Raw genomic sequence first — 22783 nt, 5'->3', positions numbered from 1 at the left:
ATTATCCGCAATTAGTCAGCAACATTATTCCTGGATTATCTCTTCTTCAACACTCTATAAGTAAACATACAATAAACCCTAGTTTCTACATAACCCCCGTTCATTATTCTCAGCAATACACCAGAGTAATTTTGAGAACGACGCTAAGCATGGAAGAAGGAAGTTCAAGTCAAATTTTTGATTTAGTTAGCAAGTTCAAGCAAGCTACACTGGAGATGGGGGATACTAATGAAGTTGTTGTCGTCAAGAATATCAACAACGAAGAAGAATCCAAAGATGATTGGGAAGATTGTGCCATTGGTAAGATCATTATTGAAGGAAGAATGAGTTATGATATGGTTGAAAAAAGAATCATCTTCACCTTGCCATTTCTAAAACCGGAGAACTTAAGAATTGTTGAATTAGAGCCAAATTTGATGTTATTCAAATTCAATCAATGGGAGCTGCTTAATAAAGTGATCGATGAGAGGCCATGGAACATTAACAATCATCTTTTAGTTGTCCATGATTATATTCCAGGCATGGTCTATACTGAAAAACATTGAGGCTTTCAACTTTTCTGGATTCAATTAAAATACTTACTTCCGGAACATATGAATGTCTCTTCTATCACGAAAATTGGTCACGTTATGGGCGATGTTGTTGCTATGGAACCAAAGATGCAATTCCTATCGGTAATGTTCCAGTGAAATCTTGTGTCAATGTTGATATCTATATGCCACTTAGACGAGGAGTGAAATGTACCACTAATGTTGGCGTTACAAAATGGCAACAATTCTTCTTTGAACGTCAGCCAAGAAACATTTGTACTGAGTGCTACATCATTAATCATTCTGAACATGACTGCAAGGCCGCAGCTATTTACCTGAAGAAAGCACGTGATAAACCTTATTTTGTCGGAAACATTAGCAATATTCGCAAGAATATAATTGTTGCTGCATCTAGTGGTGAAACATCGTCTATCAAGACTCCAACAGTGAAGCTGAATCAGAAAAAGTTCATCAAAAAAGCTGTCTTTGTTCCCCCTAAAGATGGTGAAGTAATAAATTTAGACTTGCTACTCAAAGGTGAAGGTGTCAACAGAGTCTCATTCTCTCACTGTATCATCTGAACAGCCTCCACAAAACACTATGTTGAATCCTATCCCATCCTCTATGAATGCTCAGATGATCACAACTGGAGATAATCAAGATCTGCAGATATATAAGGGGAATCAGGTAACAAAAATTTATACAAACTTTCTCTCAATTTTTGTGCTTAACTCATTATTTTCTTGTTTTCATTTACTAAATATTTGTCTCTCATAGTTCATTTAATTGTCCTTGGTTATCTCGACAGGCATTTAGTTAGTCTTATTAAACTCCTACATAATTTAGTTTTGCATTGTATTAAATTCTCATGCACGTTAGAATTCAAAAAAATACATTAGCTTCTTCAAAATTAGCTTTCTTTTTCTTTTTGCTCAATCATTTTGCATCATGAAAGTTTTTTCTTGGAATGTCCAAGGGTTTAGCACCCCTGCAACTAGAGATAATCTCAGAGGTTTAATTAGAACTCAAGATCCTGACATAATTTTTCTTTGTGAGACTAAATTACATGAAGATAGAATGCGAACCTTGTTAGCACCATTTAGGTACCCTAATCTTTTTTTTTTTGAACCAGTTGGTCTCTCAGGGGGTTTAGTTCTTATGTGGAAAATGGTTTTGTTTGTGATGTTGTTAGCTGTGACAATAACATGATTCATGCAGCTATTCAAAGTGATCCAAGCCAACAAGAATGATTATTATCTTGTATGTATGGTTATTGCAATTATGCAAAAAAGAAATCACAGTGGTAATTCATCAAGGATATTGGTCTTAATATTTCTCATCCATGGGTTCTTCTAGGGGATCTCAATTTTCATCTTCAAGATAACTCTTCTTCGGCTTCTTCTTCAAGTGACGGATTAGTTCATGTTGTTATTCAAGAAGTGGGTTTAGAGGATTTGGGGATTATAGGAAGAGAGCACACTTGGACTAATAATAATTCTGGAACAGGCAAGAAAAGGTATAGGCTGGATATGGCTTTAACTAATGCTGAATGAAACTCTATCTATTCAGATTCCAAACTTCTTCATCTCAATCAGCTTGGCAGTGATCATTGTCCCATCTTATTGGTCACAGATTATTTGGAACCAAAATTATGGAAGCCATTCAAATTTTTCCTCTCTTGGCTACAGGATAGAACATGTGCAATGGAGATAGCAAAGGCTTGGGATAAAACAATACAAGGGTCCCCCAGGTTCAATCTAGTTAAAAAACTGCAGTTGACAAGAATAGCTCTATCAAAATGGAATAAGGTTCACTCTGGAGACATTAATCAGAATGTGGATATCCTTCAAAAACAATTAGCTGATCTTCAAGCTCTTCCTTTTTCTCAAGATAATACATCCAAAGCAACTGAGTTAAGTAAGGAGTTGGATAAATGGCATCAAATTCAGTATGAGTTCAATAAACAAAAATCAAGAGACAATTTTGTCAAGGATATGGATTATAACACAAAATACTTCCATACCTTAACAAAAAGGAAAAGAGCAAGAAATAATATTGATTCTCCGAGGGATCAAGGAGGTAATTGGATTCACACTAGAGACGAAATTGTTTCACTTCTTACAGCACATTTTCAAAATATCAGTACTTCTGGAAATCCAAATATTGAAGAACATCATTATGCAAATATTCATTCTGTCATCACAGAAGAAGATAACAGATTGCTTCTTGTGGCACCTACTAATGAAGAAATACTTAAGACTTTGAAGAATATGGAGAGTTGGTCTGCACCTGGACCTGAAGGTTTCCAAGCAGGTTTTTACAAGTCTCAATGGAACACAGTTGGTGAAGATGTTTGTGAAATGGTAAAGAATTTTTTCTCTACAAATTTCTTACCTAAGAAGATCAATAAGACTTATATCTCCCTTATTCCTAAGAAGAACAAACCATCAAATCCTTCTGAATTCAGACCTATAAGTCTTTGTAATACTTCATACAAGATCATTTCAAAAATTCTTGTCTCCAGAATGAAACCTCTCATGGATAGAATTATTTCTCCTTATCAAGCTGCATATGTCTCAGGCAGATCGATAAATGATAATACTATTGTTGCACATGAACTAATTCATTCTATGAAGAGGAAACAAGGTGAAGGAGGTTGGTTAGCACTCAAGCTTGACATGTCAAAAGCTTTTGATAGGCTTGAGTGGCCTTTTCTCATCAAAGTACTTCAAATTTTTGTTTTTGGTGAAGAATGGTGTCAACTAATACATCAATGTATAAGTACCACCTCATTATAAGTCCTTCTAAATGGTTCCCCATGTGAGGAATCTTTCCCTTCCAGAGGCATAAGACAAGGAGATCCATTGTCTCCCTATCTTTTCATTCTTGCAATGGAATGGTTTTCTAGAATCCTTATGGCAGCACATGATTCTAAGGCAGTTAAAGGCATTTCAGTTGCAAGGGGAGCTCCACCTATAAATCATTTGTTTTTTGCATATGATTGTCTCATTTTCAATCATGCTAATTTAACCAGTGTGAATAATCTTCTCCAATTCTAGAAGATTTCAGTTCACAATCTGGTCAAGTCATTAACTTTGACAAATTTTCAGTTCACTTCAGTAATAACTTGGATCCATCTGTGTGTAGTACTCTCAGTAATATCTTGGGAGTTTATTCTATGAAGGAAAATTAGAAATATCTAGGGTCTCCTCTTATTATTGGTAAGTCTAAAGTAAAAGCTTTTGAGGAAATTCAGTTAGCTTTTGAAAGAAGACTTGGAAACTGGCAAGGAATCAATCTTCATCAAGTTGGTAGAACAACTATGGTTAAACCAGTGCTTAATGTTGTTCCTATGTACCAAATGAGTACTTTCAAGATGCCTAAAAAGCTTCAAGTAAACTTGACACTTTGCAAAGAAAATTCTGATGGGGATACAAAAATAATAGAGGTTTGAATTTAATTGCTTGGCAGAATATGTGCTTATCAAAAGATTTGGGTGGTTTAGCATTTAGAGATCTTGAAATGCTCAATCATGCATTACTCACTAAACTGGCTTGGAGGGTCTGTCAAAATTCAGATCATTTATTATCAATGATTCTTAAGGCTAAGTACTTCAAAAAAGAAGACTTCTTACACTTATCAGAAGAAAAGTATAATACTTCTTGGACTTGGAAAGGAATTGAATTGGGACTGTCTATACTTCAACAGAATTACTGCATGGAAGTTAATAATGGTAAAGGCACTAAAATTTGGGTTGATGTGTGGGTTATTGGACTGAATTCTAAAGTTGAGCCTCTTCGTCCTTCTCATCTCAATTATGTTTATGTTAGTGAGATGATTATTGAAGAATCCAATTCATGGAATACTTCACTTCTTGACACTTTATTCTCTCAAGATATTATGGATAAAATCAAAAAGATGAAACTATTTGTTCAAGAAGAAGATACAATTAAATGGACTCCTTCGAAAGATGGCAACTTCATTGTCAAGAGTGCATGTAATAAACTCATGGAAGCCATGGTTCAACAACAAACAGCTCTAAATATTGTGCCTACAACAGTATGGAGAGAACCGTGGAAGATGAAGCTTCCACACCGTATTAAGCTCTTTATCTGGAAATGTCTAAAAGGCATAGTTCCAACAAGGTTAAGACTGTCTCAAGCAATGCAGGACATTGAAACTCACTGTGAAATATGCAAACATGAAGAAGAATCTCTGTATCATCTTCTTATTAGTTGTAACCATGCTAAGGCAGTATGGAGATCTCTCAGCATCAATATTGACCAAATTATTGCTAACAGTCAGTCAGTACAACAATGAATCATTTCATGGTTCCAAGATGTTCAGAATGTTGGTTCTTCAGATCGACAGAGTTGGAGAGAATTATTAATGGTTGGTAGCTGGATTATATGGAAAGAGAGGTGTGATTGTGTTTTCCAGGAAAAAACTCTCAATCCTATTCTAACTTCCACCATAATTCGACATCAATTACTAAGCCTCAGTAATATTGTGCAGGGTAGATGTACAGATTTTAATCCTTCAGACTCTATCACTGCTCCTCATGAAAAACATGCATCTGATCATATGCATAACTATCATTCTGAATGCATAGTTTCCTTTAAATTGTTTGTTGATGCATCTTTAGAACAAGATTCTAACGACTGTGGTACTTGCATTGTCTTACATAATATTGCAGGAGAACGTTGTGGATGGGGAAAAATGGTTTGCTGGTTTTTCAGGGAATCGAAGAGACGAGCCTGTTGTCGAGACTCCTCGACCGAGCAAACTGCTGAACCTCACACAGATGCACTGCAAAGGGAGTGCTTACATTCGAGAGATCAATCTGTAGGACTCCTGCCTAAACCAAGTCAATGGCCATTCCAGAGTCAATTCGGTCGCAAAGAGAAAGATGGGTTGATCTGTATGAGGGAAGCTGAGAATTATGTGGGATCAATGTTGGTCAAGGATTGTGGATGTGTTGAAGGTTTCTGCAAATTGATGAACTGCTGAACTTGAGTTCTATGAATAGGTTTTAATCGAGTTGTTGACGAATGATGATCATGTTCGGTTGTCCTCGATTTGGATTTATTTATATTGCCAGAATGATGAACACACTGATCCCTGTAAGTATGACGATTTCTTGAGTGAAAGAGTGGGAAAGTGGAAGATCATGGTGAAACCAGTTCCAGGTCGTGCGGAGACTTGGTTAATCGTCTACCCACTATTTTGCTAACTCCTTCAACCGTTGCACGACTTACTCACGTTTCTCATCGTTGATGAATCCACGTGCCGTAGACCGCCAGATCAAAACCCTAATTGATATCCCCCATGTGACGTGATTGATGTCTCAAGAATCGTGGAGTCTGCATGACAGACGTGGATTAATTAGTAAGTTGTTGACTGATTAGACAGTGAGTCTAGGTTTTGTTGAATCGAGCATGAGTGATGAATGCTCCGCGATTCATGGATTGAACATGTCTGTTAAGACTGGTTTGAATGATATTGACATTGCACGTACTAGCAATATTGTAAATTCAGTGATGAATTACTGATCAATATTTGAGCGACTGAACAAGTATTGCTCAATTCGACGAATTATTTATTTATTGGTGCGTGACCCAATAAAATAGTAATTAAAATATTGGTAGACTACCGAATATTATATAATATTTCCATATATTGATTGATGGATCAACATAAATTTATTAGTGTTCTGAACTTGCTCAAAATGATGATTTATTGAGCGTTTGTTCGAAACCCTGATTTTTGATCAATTGTTCAGTAATTGATGAATTACTGAAAATAGGTCACTGAGTGAGAGGGAACCGGCCACATGGAATTATGGACGTCCATGTGATGCCCAATTACTCGAGTGAGCGTGCATCAGGGTCCTGGGTCGACCAGTCGGTGAAAGAATGACGATTGAATGCTGGTTTCGTCAATAGTGCTTGATTGAGCATTAGGTGATAAAACCTAATTATGAAAAGGTGAGGGATTGACCAAGATGGCGTGAGACCGGCCCTTGGTAGTCATGGTACAACTGATAGGCGTTTTCACAAACCCCGAGTTGGTCGTGAAGAGTTTGGACCCAATATGAGCGATTGCGCAAATTAGGTCAAAAGTGTGAAAACGTGTGGGACCGGCTCATTGAAAGCCTTAGAGCCGCCCTTGGTCGGTCAAGGGAGCACGCTCGTGTCATCATAATGCACGTGTCTCAGTCCTGAGAGTTTCGGCATTTTTTGATATGCGTTTGAGAAATATCTTGGATTTTCAGAAGAGTTCGATCTTTGACTGACATTCTCGATTTTGCTCGAATGAGCAAGTATGCCCGTTTGATCAATACTTCGTGAATATTAAAATAATGTTTTAATATATTTTAGTGGGTAGCCTAGTAGGTCATGTGACCATGTTGACTTTGGGCCTTTTCGTGGTTTGTGCAATATTTGAGAAAATATGGAGAAACCACGATTTTTACTGAAACAGGGAAGTTTCATGAGATGAGAGAAATAACAATTTATGAAAGATTAGGGATTGCAAGGTGTGGGACTGGCCACAGCTAGGGTATGGCCGGACGGCTAAGTTGCCCGGTCACGAAATACCTTTCCCTATTTTATATTATTATTTTTGATGAAACCACGAAAATATGGAGAAACCATGAGTTTTGCTCAAACAAGGAAAGTTGTTAGAATGGAAGAGTCTTCATGAGTTTATGAAAATAACAAAAACAAGGAACAATAATGGAGGAAGCATGGAACCGGCCACGGCTAATGCATGGACGGCCGGCCGGTGGGCCTGGCCCATGGTTGCTTCTCCATTATTTTAATTATATTATTTTCTCTATCATGTTTTGTGCGGGATTCCTCATTTGTCCATATTTTGGATGCTCGTACATGTATTTGGGTGCTCGTTTGTGCATCATGGTTGAGTACACTTGCACCATTTTATGGGGCTTACTCAGTGGTAGTCCAGATGCCCGATTGTTGAGTATCTATTACTAATTTATGAAATTCAGTGGAGAATGCTTCATGAAATTGAGCAATAAAAGTGAGTAGTTTATTATTATCAATCCATAGGATCATCCGTGGATTCGACCATGAATTCGAAATTACCATTCTATGGGATCGTGGATTCGACCACGGAATCAGAGTAATGAAAGTAGTTATTACCATCCCATGAGATCAGCCGTGGATTCGATCATGAAATCGGAGTAATGAGATTATCTATTACCATTCCATGAGATCAGCCGTGGATTCGATCATGGAATCGGAGTAATGAGACAAAATAGATTATCTTCTAGGAATTCAGTGGTGAATGTCACGGTAGAATTAATCTATCACAGAAGGGATATTAGCTAGTTAAAGCGTCATACCTGTTCTGAGGTGCATAGTCAGGAAACAGCGAGTGTTGCCGAAGTCCTGAAGGCGTTATTGCTCTCAATCTTACGGAGAACCGCCTGGCTGTATACACGGTCTCTCTACATAGTCAGGGAACAACGAGTGTTACCGACGTCCTGAAGGCATTATTGCTCTCAATTTTACGGAGAACCGCCCAATCGTTGTTCTATGTAGAGGGGTCTCTCTCTCATGTAGTCAGGGAACAGTGAGTATCACTGACGTCCTGAAGGCGTTAATGCTCTCAATCTTACGGAGAACCGCGCAATTATGTTATTCTACATAGAGGGCACGATGAAATGTCAGGGATTAAACGCTCATCTAGTGGAGGCCTTTCGACATATATGTTCATCATGGCTTCATAAAATATGAATCGTTGCATGCCTGAAAGCCGTGTCAAAAACATGCATCATGATTTTATGGTTTTGACCTTTGTTGAAAATCCACCATCAACATTAAGTCCCCTGCTTAGCGAGGGACAGTCATGTTCTGCAGTATGCATTAAATGGTGATTTTCAGTCGATGAGATCGGTGGTTGGACTCTGTCTACAAAGGTATTTTCAGAATCATCGATTTGCTCCAATGGTGTCATATACAAGCAAATGCTCAGATAAGGACCCTGAATGATGGAGTGTCATCCTGTGAGATGAGGCACTGCTGATTTGGACGGTCGGGCATCCTGTTTTGGTCAGTTTAATGTTTGCGGGCCCGAGCCCAAAAATAAATCCTTGTTTTAAGAACAGATGTTCATTCGTTCGTTAGTTAAGAAACAAACAAAATATAGTGATAAAAAATTTGTCTATGCGCTTTCACGAAAGCCAAAATTTTATTTAAGTATGTGAGATTTCACAAAAGGGAGTAAACTCTCGTTTCAAAGGTGGATGCTCGCGAGAGGGAGCAAAAATATATACATATATTTTCAAGTTACGTGAGTTTCACATTGAAAAATATATTTTTTGTAAAATCAATGTTTTGATTTTGAACAATCGTTGAAAGTAGACAATTATTCACGGTGAAAAAATGTCTGTATGTAAGTTTTCATAATTATGGAATGGACGTTTTTCCAATTTTTGAAAAACCAGTAAATGTTCACATAGTGAAAATTAATGTGAAATTAAATTTTTGATTTTCAGCAATTGCTAGAAGTAAACAATTTTTGATAAAATACTGTTTGTATGGATTTTGTGATCTGATAGTGTATGCACAAAACCAGTGAGTGTTCACTCGGTGGGAGTCGCTCACATGGTGAAAATAATGTGAATTGTTCTCATGATGGAAGTTTCGTGAGTTGTTCACAGTTTCATGAAAATCACGTTACGGTTTTGAATACGAATTTGGTTCATCTTTGTAGGTTTGAAGGAGCGAACAAATTCTCGAGATAGTAATCACTACAGCTAGTGAAATTGTAAATAGGTAAGAGTTGGATGGTTACCATTTTGTAGACGCTGTTGTGAGCACCTTTATTCCATGATTCATTATTTTCTTGAATCTTGCGCTTTGTATGAACGATGTGCTGAAGTAGCCACTTTGCAAGAATTACTGACTCCCATGATTATACTTCCAAAGATGGTGTTTCCAGAGATGACATCTCTATTGATGCAACTTTAAAAAATGGTACTTCTGGGACCTCTGAGCGATGGTGAGAGATCCTTCATACTGAGTTGCACTTCTGGTTATTTCATTAGCTTTACCACGGGATGATCGTATAGTGAGATCCACGGAAATGGAAGAAAGTTTACGAGAGCGGAGAACCCATCAGTAAGGACTACAGGATGTTAGCAAATGACGTGCAGTCCCCAACCATTTCTATGGTGAGTTGTTAGCGCTCCTTGTGTCATGACTTTTCTCTACCCGTGCAATTAGGATCACGAGACCAAGGTTTGTTATTTCTTTTCAGACTTTTTCTCCATGATGGTCTTCAACTTGTTCCCGGGAAAACAATCCAGGAATCCAGCACTGGTGAAGAAGTCGATGTAGTATCTCTTTCGGTGATCGTGGCATCTCCTTGAATGAAATAATAATAATTGTTGTTGGTGATTCCAGGAAGAAATTATTGTAGATACGCAGCATGTTGATGAAGCGCACTCTTCTTTGGAACATGGGAATATGGAGAATTCCCGAAATCCCGAACCGAATGGAGATAACGGCATTGCCAATAGAGATTCCGGCATTGTCAATCCCTCAAATGATTTAGAGACTCCCCTGGTAAGTACATCTCTTGTAATTTCTTCATGGAAGTATGAAATTGCTGATTTATGAATGAATGAATGAGAATCCATGTGAGTATACGAGTAATTTTGCTGAAATACGTCACTAGAAAATTTCAGACTTCAGCCTTTTAGTAAAAACACCGTAGAATCCTCGTCCGAAGTCGGATTTTTGCGGTCTGCATATGTATCTTCAAGCCCAGGAAATTTACCAGTTTTAAGTAAGAATATTTTTGAGTTTTGAGCATGTTTAGGGCCTGAAAAAGTTGAAACAGTAAACTTGAACTTTTTCAGATTGTATGTTGTCCAATGTTTTGGCCACATCTCCTTGCTCGTTCATCCGATTGTTATGAAATTTTGGTATGTTGTATAGAACACCCATACGAAGAGAATGGTATATGACCCATCCCTATATTCTTCACCAATTGCTCCCAGTTCGTCATCTTATACAGGGCAGTGTAAAATTATCTCATACGGGCTTGTTGTAAAACACTCATGTTATGTCTTTAGACCATTCGCTTGTGTCTTGAATGGTTGGTGAAGGATTTTGATGTCATTGATTCATTTGAGATCAGGACCCCTTGATTGATACATGAGCATGGTGCTTGCAGTGCCATCTTGTTTCTGTCAGTCGTAGAAACATCACTTCCAAAACCCTGGTCACGGGATCATCACCGAGGTTGCTCTCAAGAGGGGGTGATGTAATGACCATGATTGCATGTCCCGGTGGCAGCATTCCTTTTATGAAGAATGATCAGCGCACGAGAGTCTGGTGTCACGAATCTTTGACTGTGAAACTCATCGCCATGATCAGTGGACCGTCAATCCCCAGTGTTTTGTTTAATCTCTCTTTTCGTTTTCCCTTCTTCTAGCAAGACCTAGATACAGGACCCAGGTAGAAAAATTGATGTAAAAACCTAGGTGATCGAAGTTGGAGGTACCTTGATGAAGGACTTAGCGGAATGACCTGGTGGACACCGATCGACTGTGGAAGTTATGAATCCCGTCTAAGAATTGCTGCTTGTATGTTGTATGCTCTGGAAACTGTAGGAACCTCATACGACGTCGGAATTCGATGCTTGACCCCAACTTTTGAAGCTAAGAGACTGATTATCGCATGAGAAAAGAATCACTCAATTTGGAGTTATAGAAGTCATCCAACGAAGCGTGCACATTTATAATTTGTAATCCCCGTACAAATTTTTCAGATTTCGTAGACCTTACGGTAAAAGACATATCTTTCAGCTATTATGTCCGATTGATGCGCCCTTTTGGTATGTTGTATCAGAGACATAGACGAACACCTTTTGTTGAGGAAGCATTGTCCCATTCCTCACCCATTGGTACGTTTTTGTAAACCCATGGCCTGAAATGTGTTGTATCTCCTTTGTAGAGGTGATGAGAACATTTTGTAGAATACTTTGGCTTGTGCCCATCCATCGTGCAAGCTTTTTGGAAGACGCTCATGTTAACATGTTTTTGCGTATACACATATTGATATGAATTATTCGGGCTTGAAGAAGTACGATCCATCGAGTAACACTTCAGAGAACTGATAGTTGATGAAGCCCTGTCATGAGGATGGTGCTCCTGAGACCGTTGTTGATGCTGAGACCATGGATGGAGTTTTCTCCAGAAATTCTTGTTGATGCAGATACTATGGATAGAGTTGCTCTAGATACCTAGAAGGATAGAACCATGATTATCGACATAGTGTTGTTCCTCCATCCAGTGAGTCGCGAAGTGGCTTTGTCAGGGAATTGATGTTGTTGGGGCAGATAGAAGCAGCGGACTTCATTCAATAAGATCAAATCCCCGGTGTATCGAAGGAGTTTGTGCCATCGGTAAATGATGCTTCATCTGCTCCAGAAGTATTATCATGGTATAGTGAAGACTTATCGAATATAGCACTTTGATCGTGTCGGTACTGAATCAGTGTGTCACCGTTGAGATATTTGTGCTGAATCTAGATGCGCTATTATAGAAGGTGTACTATTTGATTGGGAGTACAATTTGAAGGCTTATTAGAGGCTTGAGCGTTGAAGCGTCATATTCCTTAAGCATCAAATGTCTTAGCTTTGATCGTCTCGGCCCTTAGTATATTCTATTGATTCAGCATTCTTTTCATTGCGGCAGTATGATTCAACACTTGTGCAGACATCAGAGTTTTCTGATTTTGTGGCACACATGGACACTCCTGCAAGGCTGTGGAGCAACACCCATAGTATTCTTTGCCATGATTGGATATCATCTCAGTAATGAATGTCTCGGTGCTCTATTTGGAGAAATGTCAGATTCAACCACTTGGTAAAATACTAATGGGGTGAAGTTACCATTCATAACGTCTTGCAGAGTTGCTAGCAGAATTGAGTCCCCATGCCAGGATAGCATGTGAGGAAATAAATGACATAGACATGGGAGGAATGAGACTTGCCTGAGTGCGGTAACTCTTGATGAATGTCTATGCATCTTTTGCAGATTCTTGCTTCAATCTCGTCAAAGTTCGAAATTCCTCCAAGTGCTCTAATGATGGAATGTCCTCCAAGGATCATAACTTCCTTCGTTGGAGAGATGTGCAACTAAGGGTGCTTTGTCAGTGGCCATATTTTCATCATGGATCCATGCTCGTATGAGGATCATGTCGTATCCTGGGTGTTCCTTGAGTATGTAAAACTTTTTTTCTGTCCAGGTTGAATTTATGTTCACTTTGAGAGTGATGTAGCCACAAGTATTTCCGAGCGTTCCTTCAAGGTTCCTGATTGGGATGGGATCACGAGTAGCTTCTTGTCGAGTGATGCCTGTGACTCTGAGGGTTTTCAGTGGAATAAGGTTGATGGCGATGTCATCATCGATCAACATTCTTCCTAATTCATTTCCTCTGAGATGGACCGTGGTAAGCAGTCCCCAGTCGTGCATCTCCATGTTTGTGGATGAAGGTTCGAGGAGTATTTCTTGGACGGAAAAACTCCGACACAATGTATTTCGGCGCTGTGAACATGTCTTTAATGTCTTTCCTTTGTGCCTTAGACAGATAGAGAAGTTTCACAGATATGCTCGATCTACGATTGAACTGCATCTTTGACTAGTTGTTCAGAGAGTGTAAAGGTTATGACTGGGGGAGGATTCTTGTGTACTTCTTCAATCCCCAGTTGAAGCTATTGTGGATCAAAATTATCTTTGAAGATGTGCTTCAAAACATTGTAGTTACTTGTTGGATGATCGATGAACTTATGAAGGCAGTACCTGGGATTATCCATTTCTTCTTCAGTTGGCTGTCTCCTGATGAATGTCAATTTGCTTGCACCATTGTGAATCCATACTTCCAGTATTTCGATCACTTTTTCAATGAGAATAGAGAAGTTTGAATTTTTCTGATCATTTCCTTGTTTGTTGCAGGGTTGAGGTTGGTGCATTTCAGGATTGGTCATCCTTTCTTTGCGCTTCCGAAGGATCCTGAGAGATTGGAGAAGTATGCTTCTGTTGTGGTGCTTCGGCTTTCCTTTTGCTTCCTTCAGCAACAACGTTATTGAAAGGTTGGAAGTTGTATTGTTTGTTTAATAGATGCTGAGTATCACGAGGTTCTCAGTCTAGGTCTTTCTCTTTCCAGTAAAGCATGTGCGGTAGTTGCTGATCGCTTGGCTGCTTCATGAAGTTCTGAGAATGTCTAGAATTGCAGATTCTCTAGTAAGGTTGTGTTCCGTTATACAGTGTGGACGTTGGGGAAGTGTAGCCCTTCGGGAGAGGAGTTCTTTGCGTAGCAGCAGGATATGGAGGTTGATGACGGTGAACAGATGATGCTTTGTCTTTTCCTCGATCCTCCATGAAGCGTTTCATGTCCTCACGAGTGATGAAGCTTGCAGGTTTCTTTGTTGGTGGGTTATCTGCAGCCTTGTAGACTTCATCATCATCTACTACATGGATCGGAGTGACTTCAGGATCAGCAGCCGAAGATGTTTCTTTGGATTTTCCTTTCTCCCGAGTTTTCTATGACATCTTGTCAGTAAGAGTTTTGTGATATTGCACAGCTCTTTCTGTGTTGCAGCCATGTCAATATGAATTTTTGCAAGAGTCTCTTGCACCTTCTTGAGATCAGCTATGGTAGGCGGATTTTCTCTGATTTTTTCGGGAGATCGGACGGAGTGGAGATTGTATCCAGTGTTGGTTTGAGGAGGAGTGGTGTCACCAGCGCTGATGTTGGAAGAAAGAGTAGCTTCTGGAATACCACCATTGTTGCTAGTGCTAGCGTCGTTTTCGTTAGGATTTGTAACTGAACCTGACCTAAGATCAACCATTTTGTGAAAACTTTAGATTGCAAGCGAGAGATTAATCTCCCACTGTGGTCGCCAATCTGTGGATGGGGAAAAATGGTTTGCTGGTTTTTTAGGGAATTGAAGAGATGAGCGTGTTGCCGAGACTCCTCGACCGAGCAAACTGCTGAACCCCACACAGATCCACTGAAAAGGGAGTGCTTAGATTCGAGAGGTCAATCTGTAGGACTCCGGCCTAAACCAAGTCAATGGTCGTTCCAGAGTCAATTCGGTCGCAAAGAGAAATATGGGTTGATCTGTAGGAGGGAAGCTGAGAATTGTTTGGGATCAATGTTGATCAAGGATTGTGGATGTGTTGAAGGTTTCTGCAAATTGATGAACTGCTGAAGTTGAGTTCTATGAATAAGTTTTAATCGAGTTATTTACGAATGATGAACATGTTCGGTTGTCCTCGATTTGGACTTATTTATATTGCCAGAATGATAAACACACTGATCCCTGTAAGTATGACGGTTTCTTGAGTGAAAGAGTGGGAAAGTGGAAGATCGTGGTGAAACCAGTTCCAGGTCGTGCGGAGACTTGGTTAACTGTCTACCCACTACTTTGCTAAATCCTTCAACCATTGTACGACTTTCTCATGTTTCTCATCGTGGATGAATCCACGTGCGGTAGACCACCAGACCAAAACCCTAATTGATATCCCTCATGTGACGTGATTGATGTCTCACGATTCGTGGAATCTGCATGACAGACGTGGATTAATTAGTCAATTGTTGACTGATTAGACAGTGAGTCTAGATTTTGTTGAATCGAGCATGAGTGATGAATGATCAGTGGTTCATGGATTGAACATGTCTGTTAAGACTGGTTTGAATGGTATTGACATTGCACGTACTAGCAATATTGTAAATTCAGTGATGAATTACTGATCAATATTTGAGCGACTGGACAAGTATTGCTCAATTCAACGAATTATTTATTTATTGGTGCGTGACCCAATAAAATATTAATTAAAATATTGGTAGATTACCGAATATTATATAAATTTCCATATATTGATTGATGGATTAACATAAATTTATTAGTGTTCTGAACTTGCTCAAAATGATGATTTATTGAGCGTTTGTTTGAAACCCTGATTTTTGATCAATTGTTCAGTAATTGATGAATTGCTGAAAATAGGTCACTGAGTGAGAGGGGACCGGCCACATGGAATTATGGACGTCCATGTGATGCCCAATTACCCGAGTGAGCGTGCATCAGGGTCCTGGGTTGACCAGTTGGTGAAAGAATGACGATTAAATGCCGGTTTCGTCAATAGTGCTCGATTGAGCATTAGGTGATAAAGCCTAATTATGAAAAGGTGAGGGATCGACCAAGATGGCGTGATACCGGCCCTTGGTAGTCGTGGTACAACTGATGGGCGTTTGCACAAACCCCGAGTTGGTCGTGAAGAGTTCGGACCCAATATGAGCGATTGCGCAAATTAGGTCAAATGTGTGAAAACGTGTGGGACCGGCTCATTGCAAGCCTTAGAGCCGCCCTTGGTCGGTCAAGCGAGCATGATCGTGTCACCATAATGCCCGTGTCTGAGTCCTGAGAGTTTCGGCATGTTTTGATGTGCGTTTGAGCAATGTCGTGGATTTTCAGAAGAGTTTGATCTTTGACTGAAATTCTCGATTTTGTTCGAATGAGCAAGTACGTTTGATCAATTTTTCGTGAATATTAAAATAATAATATTTTAATATATTTTCATGAGTAGCCTAGTCGGTCATGTGACCATGTTGACATTGGGCCTTTTTGTGGTTTGCGCAATATTTGAGAAAATATGGAGAAACCACGATTTTTGCTGAAACAGGGAAGTTTCATGAGATGAGAGAAATAACAATTTATGAACGATTAGGGATTGCAAGGTGTGGGACCGGTCATGGCTAGGGTATGGCCGGCCGTCTAAGTTGCTCGGTCCCGCAACACCTTTCCCTATTTTATATTATTATTTTTCATGAAACCACGAAAATATGGAGAAACCATGAAAATATGGAGAAACCATGAGTTTTGCTCAAACAAGGAAAGTTGTTAGAATGGAGGAGTCTTCATGAGTTTATGAAAATAACAAAAATAAGGAAAAATAATGGAGGAAGCATCGGACCGGCCACGGCTAAGGCATGGCCGACCGGCCGGTGGCCCGACCCATGGGCGTTTCTCCATTATTTTAATGTTATTATTTTCTCTCTCCTGTTTTGTGCGGGATTCCTCATTTGTCTATATTTTGGATGCTCGTTCGCGCATTTGGGTGCTCGTTCGTGCATCATGGTTGAGTACACTTGCACCATTTTATGGGGCTTACTCAGTGGTAGTCCAGATGCCCGATTGTTGAGTATTTATTACTAATTTATGAAATTCAGTGGAGAATGCTTCATGAAATTGAGCAATAAAAGTGAGTAGTTTATTATTATCAATCCATAGGATTAGCCGTGGATTCGACCATGAATTCGAAATAATAACAAAATAGGTATTAACATTCTATGGGATCGTGGATTCGACCACAGAATCGGAGTAATGAAAGTAGTTATTACCATCCCATGAGATCAGTCGTGGATTTGATCATAAAATCGGAGTAATGAGATTATCTATTACCATTCCATGAGATCAGTCGTGGATTCGATCATGAAATCGGTGTAATGAGACAAAATAGATTATCTTCTAGGAATTCAGTGGTGAATGTCACGGTAGAATTAATCTATCACAGAAGAGATATTATCCAGTTAAAGCGTCATACCCGTTCTGAGGTGCATAGTCAGGAAACAACGAGTGTTGCCGAAGTCCTGAAAGCGTTATTGCTCTCAATCTTACGGAGAACCGCCTGGGTGTATACATGGTCTCTCTACATAGTCAGGGAAAAGCGAGTGTCACTGACGTCCGGAAGGCGTTATTGCTCTCAATCTTACGGAGAACCGCCCAATCGTTCTTCTATGTAGAAGGGGGTCTCTCTAATGTAGTCAGGGAACAGTGAGTATCACCGACGTCCTGAAGGCGTTAATGCTCTCAATCTTACGGAGAACCGCCCAATTATGTTATTCTACATAGAGGGCACGATGAAATGTCAGGGATCGAACGCTCAGCTAGTGGAGGCCTTTCGACATACATGTTCATCATGGCTTCGTAAAATATGAATAGTTGCATGCCTGAAAGCCGTGTCAAAAACATGCATCATGATTTTACGGTTTTGACCTTTGTTGAAAATCCACTATCAACAAACGTACAGGGTTCAAAGGAACCTATGCAGCTGGAATAGTCGATGTTGAAGCTGGAGAATGCATGGAAATACTTGAAGGATTAAAATGGGCTAAAGAAATGGAGCTAGATAACATGCATTTGGTTGCTGATGCAGAAGTGGTGGTTAATTCGATTAATAATAGTTCATCTTCTTTAAGATGGGAAAACAGAAAGTTATTGAGAGACATTAAATCTTTATTAGGTTTTTTTCCAGTTGCTAAGATCAGTTATGTAAGGAGAGATTATAATCAGTTAGCTGATTATATTTCTAAGAAAGTAAGGAAAGATAGATTAGTAGTAGAGGAGTTTAATCTTAACACCTTATGTATTGAAACTTTGCTATCCAGGATTATCGATCCTCACATTTTTTAAGCAATAAAATTTCAAGTTATCTAAAAAAAAAAAACCATGCATAAAAAAAAAACCACACTCCCTAATATCTTCATCTTACTACCCGTGAGAAAACACTAATTCTTTTATTCCCTCCCTCAAAAACCGTCAAATCATACCAATCTCTTCATCTTCCTCTTCCTCTTCCTCCTTGTTTTCCTCACAAATGTATTTTAATAAAAAGAAAACCAATCTTACTCCAAAAACTTTTCGCGGAAAAATCTTACGTCACCATCAAACATTCACCAATGTGAACATCCTTCACAAGCACTTGCATATAATCAAACCACTACATCACCACTTTTCCAATATCATCTACCTCGTCAAAAGCATAAAGATTCTATCATCTATCAGCTCATTGTAAGAATGAAAGATGTAATGCGTCCCCACCAGAGTACTTGTTTGAAAGTTGTGCCCTCGCTAGAAATGCTACTTACCATGGCTTAATAAATGCTCTGAGGAAACACTGACATGTGATATCTTTTCCTCGCATGCAAACCATGCCTAATACTGAAGTTTACCAATTCACCACGTAACACCAAAGTTGTTAGATTAGTGCTCGGCCGAACTCGCAAGCGTTGCTATCTTAATCTTGTTTGTCAAATTTAGTTTCCAAAACTATAAGTCTTGATTTCTAGTCTACTTATAGCTAAGTCTTGGTTTAGGATAGTAAGTGTAGTTGAGCCTTAGACTTCACGGAGTTCATCGAATGAAGAAGAAGAACTACTCAAAGGAACTTGTGAAACTTCATAAACAAAGGGTATGTGGAAACTTTAACTCATCTATCATTCAAAAGTCTATCTACTCTATCTCATATTTGAGACAAAAGTCTTATTGCTATATAGACTTCAATTATACACATTTGATATTTCGAGCCGAGTTTATCTCACTTATCTATTTCTCGAAATATGTGTTGGTAAGATTTCGCGTTAACCAAGTTCATCTTTATTCTTGACGAAAGTCAAAATACGATCATGTGAAAATCTCCTTGTAACATCTTACACGATTCGTATGAGACAGTCATTTGATGTAGACTCGGAATTTTTCGTATTGATCATTCGATCACTTGAAAATTTCTTTGAAGCTAATAGTTTGTGTGAGACAACTATTGTCGTCTTTCAAGAATGTTTCAATGATTGAAATGCGAGTTTAGAACATGTAACAGTGATTGGATATAAACATAGTGTGTATTCACATTTGTGTAAAGTCCAAAACCGGGAACCATGGTATGCGTACCCGTACGCGTACTGGTTGGTTGTTGGAAGTTCGGGAACTAAGTATGTGTACTCGTACGCATACTGGCGGAATTTCAAGTTCCGTGAATTTCTGCTGGAGTTTGGAAGTGTAGTATGGTATGCGTACCCGTAAGCGTACTGGCGTAACCTAACTCAGTCCAGCAACTTAGGTATGCATACCCGTTTGCATACTTAAGTAAGTTATGTTCTAAAATCAATTTTTTCATGAACTAATACATTTATATAATAAGGAATGCAATCTTTTTCAAACCGTGGCTATAATGTTCATGAAATGATTCGAGTGAATCAAAATCGATTTTGCTTCAGTTGTATCTTGTATACTTTTATGAGAATATAAACAATTGAACAACTCTCTAACTAGTTTCATTTGAGTCATTTGAACTAGTTGTGATAAAGATGAATAAGGTTGATATGAAATTTCTCATATGGCTAACCATTGGTTAACTATTGTTGAACCAACTAAGTGTACACATTTAGGTATGGTCACCTTTATCTAAATGATAGTATATTTCATTCGTGTATAAGAAGGTAAGTTCGAACTAACGGTTGAAAGATATTAGCTTGAATCTAATCATGTTTTCATATAATGGTGAATATTGAATGCTTTGTTACCAAGGTAACATTGATTTCCAACCCTGATTTGGAGACTATATAAAGGACAACTCTAGCAACTGGGAAACCTAATCCCCACACTTCCTATGTGATATTAGTTGCGACTATAGTCGATTCTCCTTTAACCTTAGGTTTTTCCAAAACCCTGTAGGTTAACGACTTAAAGACTTCATTAGGATTGTGAAGCCAGACCCAAGTATTTTCTATGTAGTTGCATGTTCTGATCTTTCTATTTTCTATTATGATTGAGTACTATATTCTTTAAAATTTGCTCGAGATTTATTATCCGATATGCAAGATTGAAAACTAGTCACAAACATCTTCGTCTCATCGACTGTGAATCCATAATATCTTGTTTCGTTAATCGATTAAGATTATTGTGAGATGATTGATAATACTAGGTTGTTATTCGGGAATATAAGACCGGTTTATCAATTGGTTCTTGTTCACCTTGATTTATCAAAGACGGAACAAAAACTCGTAGGTATATCTGTGGGAGACAGATTTACCTATTCAATATACTTTTCTATGTGATACAGATTTATTTATCAAGTCTTCGACTTTGGTTCGTAGCAACTCTTAGTTGTGGGTAAGATCATCTAAGGGAATCAAGAGCGCAGAATCTAGCGTGGTTCAAGAGGCGTAAGGAACGCAACTGTACCTTGATCAGTGTGAGATTGGTTAGGGCTCAACTAAATTCCAGTTCGAAGTTAAATGGTAGTAGGATAGTGTTTGTAGCGGCTTAATACAGTGTGGTGTTGAAATCTGGACTAGGTCCCGGGGTTTTTCTGCATTTGCGGTTTCCTCGTTAACAAAATTTCTGGTGTCTGTGTTATTTCTTTTCCGCATTATATTTGTTTATATAATTGAAATATCACAGGATGTGCGCAAGTTCAATCAATTAGATAATCCAACCTTTGGTTGTTGATATAAATTGATTGACACTTAGATATTGGTATTTGATACCGTCCAAGTTATTTCTTATATTCAATCAGGCTCACAAATTCCTATTTGTTTGATTGCTGATTGAATTGAGAAATTGAGATATAACTCTTTGATATACATTTTTTAAGATTGAGTATGACTGTCTAGTTGATTCTCTTGAAAGTATATTGGAGTTATTCCATACAGATTGCTAAGCGAAATATTGGGTGTGGTTGTTAGACCCCCGGTTTTTCAAAAGTAATAAAGAAATGATTCTCGCCCACCAATCTTGGATTATATTGAATCAGGTCATCTTATATGAATTTAATATGAATATTTCAGCAATATGATGCAACCTGCCCAGTTTTTAAGAATCTATTGTAACTTCAGTAACTATTGTTTGAATAGCTGGGTTTGTTTAAAATTTTGTATGATAAGCTTTGGAATGTCGCGGTTGCATAGAATCAAGTTAAACCTTAATCAAATTTGTTATATGATTTATACATTACCTAAGTGAAATGATAGTATGATTGTTAGATTGACAATTGTTGTGAAACCACAACTTGTTGATAATATGGTTTGAAATATTATGATAAATGTTGTATGATAATATGATTTATAAATAAATGGATATGTATCTTCGGATTAGCGGGGAACAAACCGAAACCCGTGCAAGAACTGAGAAAACTCCTGCAACTTATGGGAATGACCCCGATAAGCGGATATGCGGGGAACGAAACAAGGAAACTCGTGCATTATGTTTAATAAATGAGTTTATTAATAAATATAACAATTATGTAAATACTTGAAGCTAAGTTGTATTCTCTTGTTGTATATTTTTTTTATTGATTTATATGTTTCACATGTTTTGAGCAGACATTCTATTGAGTTGTCATCTTGTCCCAATTGATATTTTTGCACATATTAAGGAACGGGGGAGTGAAAATTAAGAAGTTAGCTTATTGGTTTATAGCTTGAAGTGTAATTTAAACTAATATGTTTGTTGAAAATGTTATTAAAGATGATTAGTGAGTACTCATGCTTAAATTCATGTATTTAAATTTTCAATTATGTTTGGTGTAATAAAAAGATATTTGATATGGAGCTCTGGCGACTTTCGGCGACTGAAAACCGAGAATCGACTTTTCTCCTTCTTTTTGGATATCGATTTCGTTTTCAACCTTGCATCATCATATAGTTGCATTAGGATCCTGTTTCTTTTTAAATTTCCTTTCTCTTCATTCTGTTTGTTTCTTTTTCTTTTAGGTTTAGGGCAGGTTTTTTTTCTTTCTTTTTTAGGGTTTTTGTGTAGCCATTCCTATTGCAATACGGTCTTCACTCAACCTGCATACTACGGCTTCTTCTTCTCAGCTCACCGTGCCCTCTTTTTCACCATCTCCCTGTGTTGAAGATGTTCGTGATAGCTATTGTCACTTCCCATTCAAAAATCATGATAGATTTAATGACGGAGTGAATGGAAGGGGATACGCTAAAGGATCATTTGTTCGACACTTGTAAGACAGGCATTTCTTCTCTGAAGGAAACAAAAGCATTTGCAGAGGCTTAATCTCTACCGACCTTCATGTTTACCTTGCATTGGAGAAAGTTCTACTTCAACTGCGAATGTGATTATGCACCAAATGTTTACATCTGCACGCCTGGAAGTTTCCCTGTAAAGGACTGAATGGTGCTATTCATGGTGAGATTATTTCTGGACCTTCCAACGGCTCTGCTATTGAGTTTCTGATACATGGTTTGGACAGGCCAGTCGAGATCACGTAGTTGAGCGCTAGCATTGCTGAAAGTACAGGCGATAGCGACAACGTTTTGGACAGGTCAGTTGAGATCGTAGGTGCAAGCAATGTTGGTAGTACAGGCGACAATAACAATTTTGGTGATGGTATTGAACTGCCTGAGTCTTTTTACCTG

The 22783-nt window shown here is 38.4% G+C and overlaps 1 protein-coding gene across 1 annotated transcript; it reads left to right on the top strand.

Moving 5' to 3' along the window:
- Positions 1-2233: 2233 nt before the first annotated feature.
- Positions 2234-4850, top strand: LOC113272755. The gene is made up of 3 exons (XM_026522553.1): positions 2234-3253; positions 3787-3924; positions 4002-4850. Exons 1-3 carry the CDS (start codon positions 2234-2236, stop codon positions 4848-4850), a joined length of 2007 nt encoding a protein of 668 aa, XP_026378338.1.
- The last annotated feature ends 17933 nt before the right edge of the window (positions 4851-22783 follow it).

The sequence above is a fragment of the Papaver somniferum genome, chromosome 4 (assembly GCF_003573695.1).
Source record: "Papaver somniferum cultivar HN1 chromosome 4, ASM357369v1, whole genome shotgun sequence".
Classification (NCBI taxonomy): domain Eukaryota; kingdom Viridiplantae; phylum Streptophyta; class Magnoliopsida; order Ranunculales; family Papaveraceae; genus Papaver; species Papaver somniferum.
Note: the sequence above shows the minus strand (reverse complement) of the source record. Positions and strands in the feature narration are given on the sequence as shown.

Bases quoted from the DNA above. Each gene is read 5' to 3' on its own strand.
- LOC113272755 (XM_026522553.1), top strand. From the start codon at position 2,234: ATGGAGATAGCAAAGGCTTGGGATAAAACAATACAAGGGTCCCCCAGG. The intron at 3,254-3,786 runs GTACTTCAAATT...GAGGAAATTCAG, and splicing joins AGTGGCCTTTTCTCATCAAA to TTAGCTTTTGAAAGAAGACT. The intron at 3,925-4,001 runs GTAAACTTGACA...ATTGCTTGGCAG, and splicing joins AGATGCCTAAAAAGCTTCAA to AATATGTGCTTATCAAAAGA.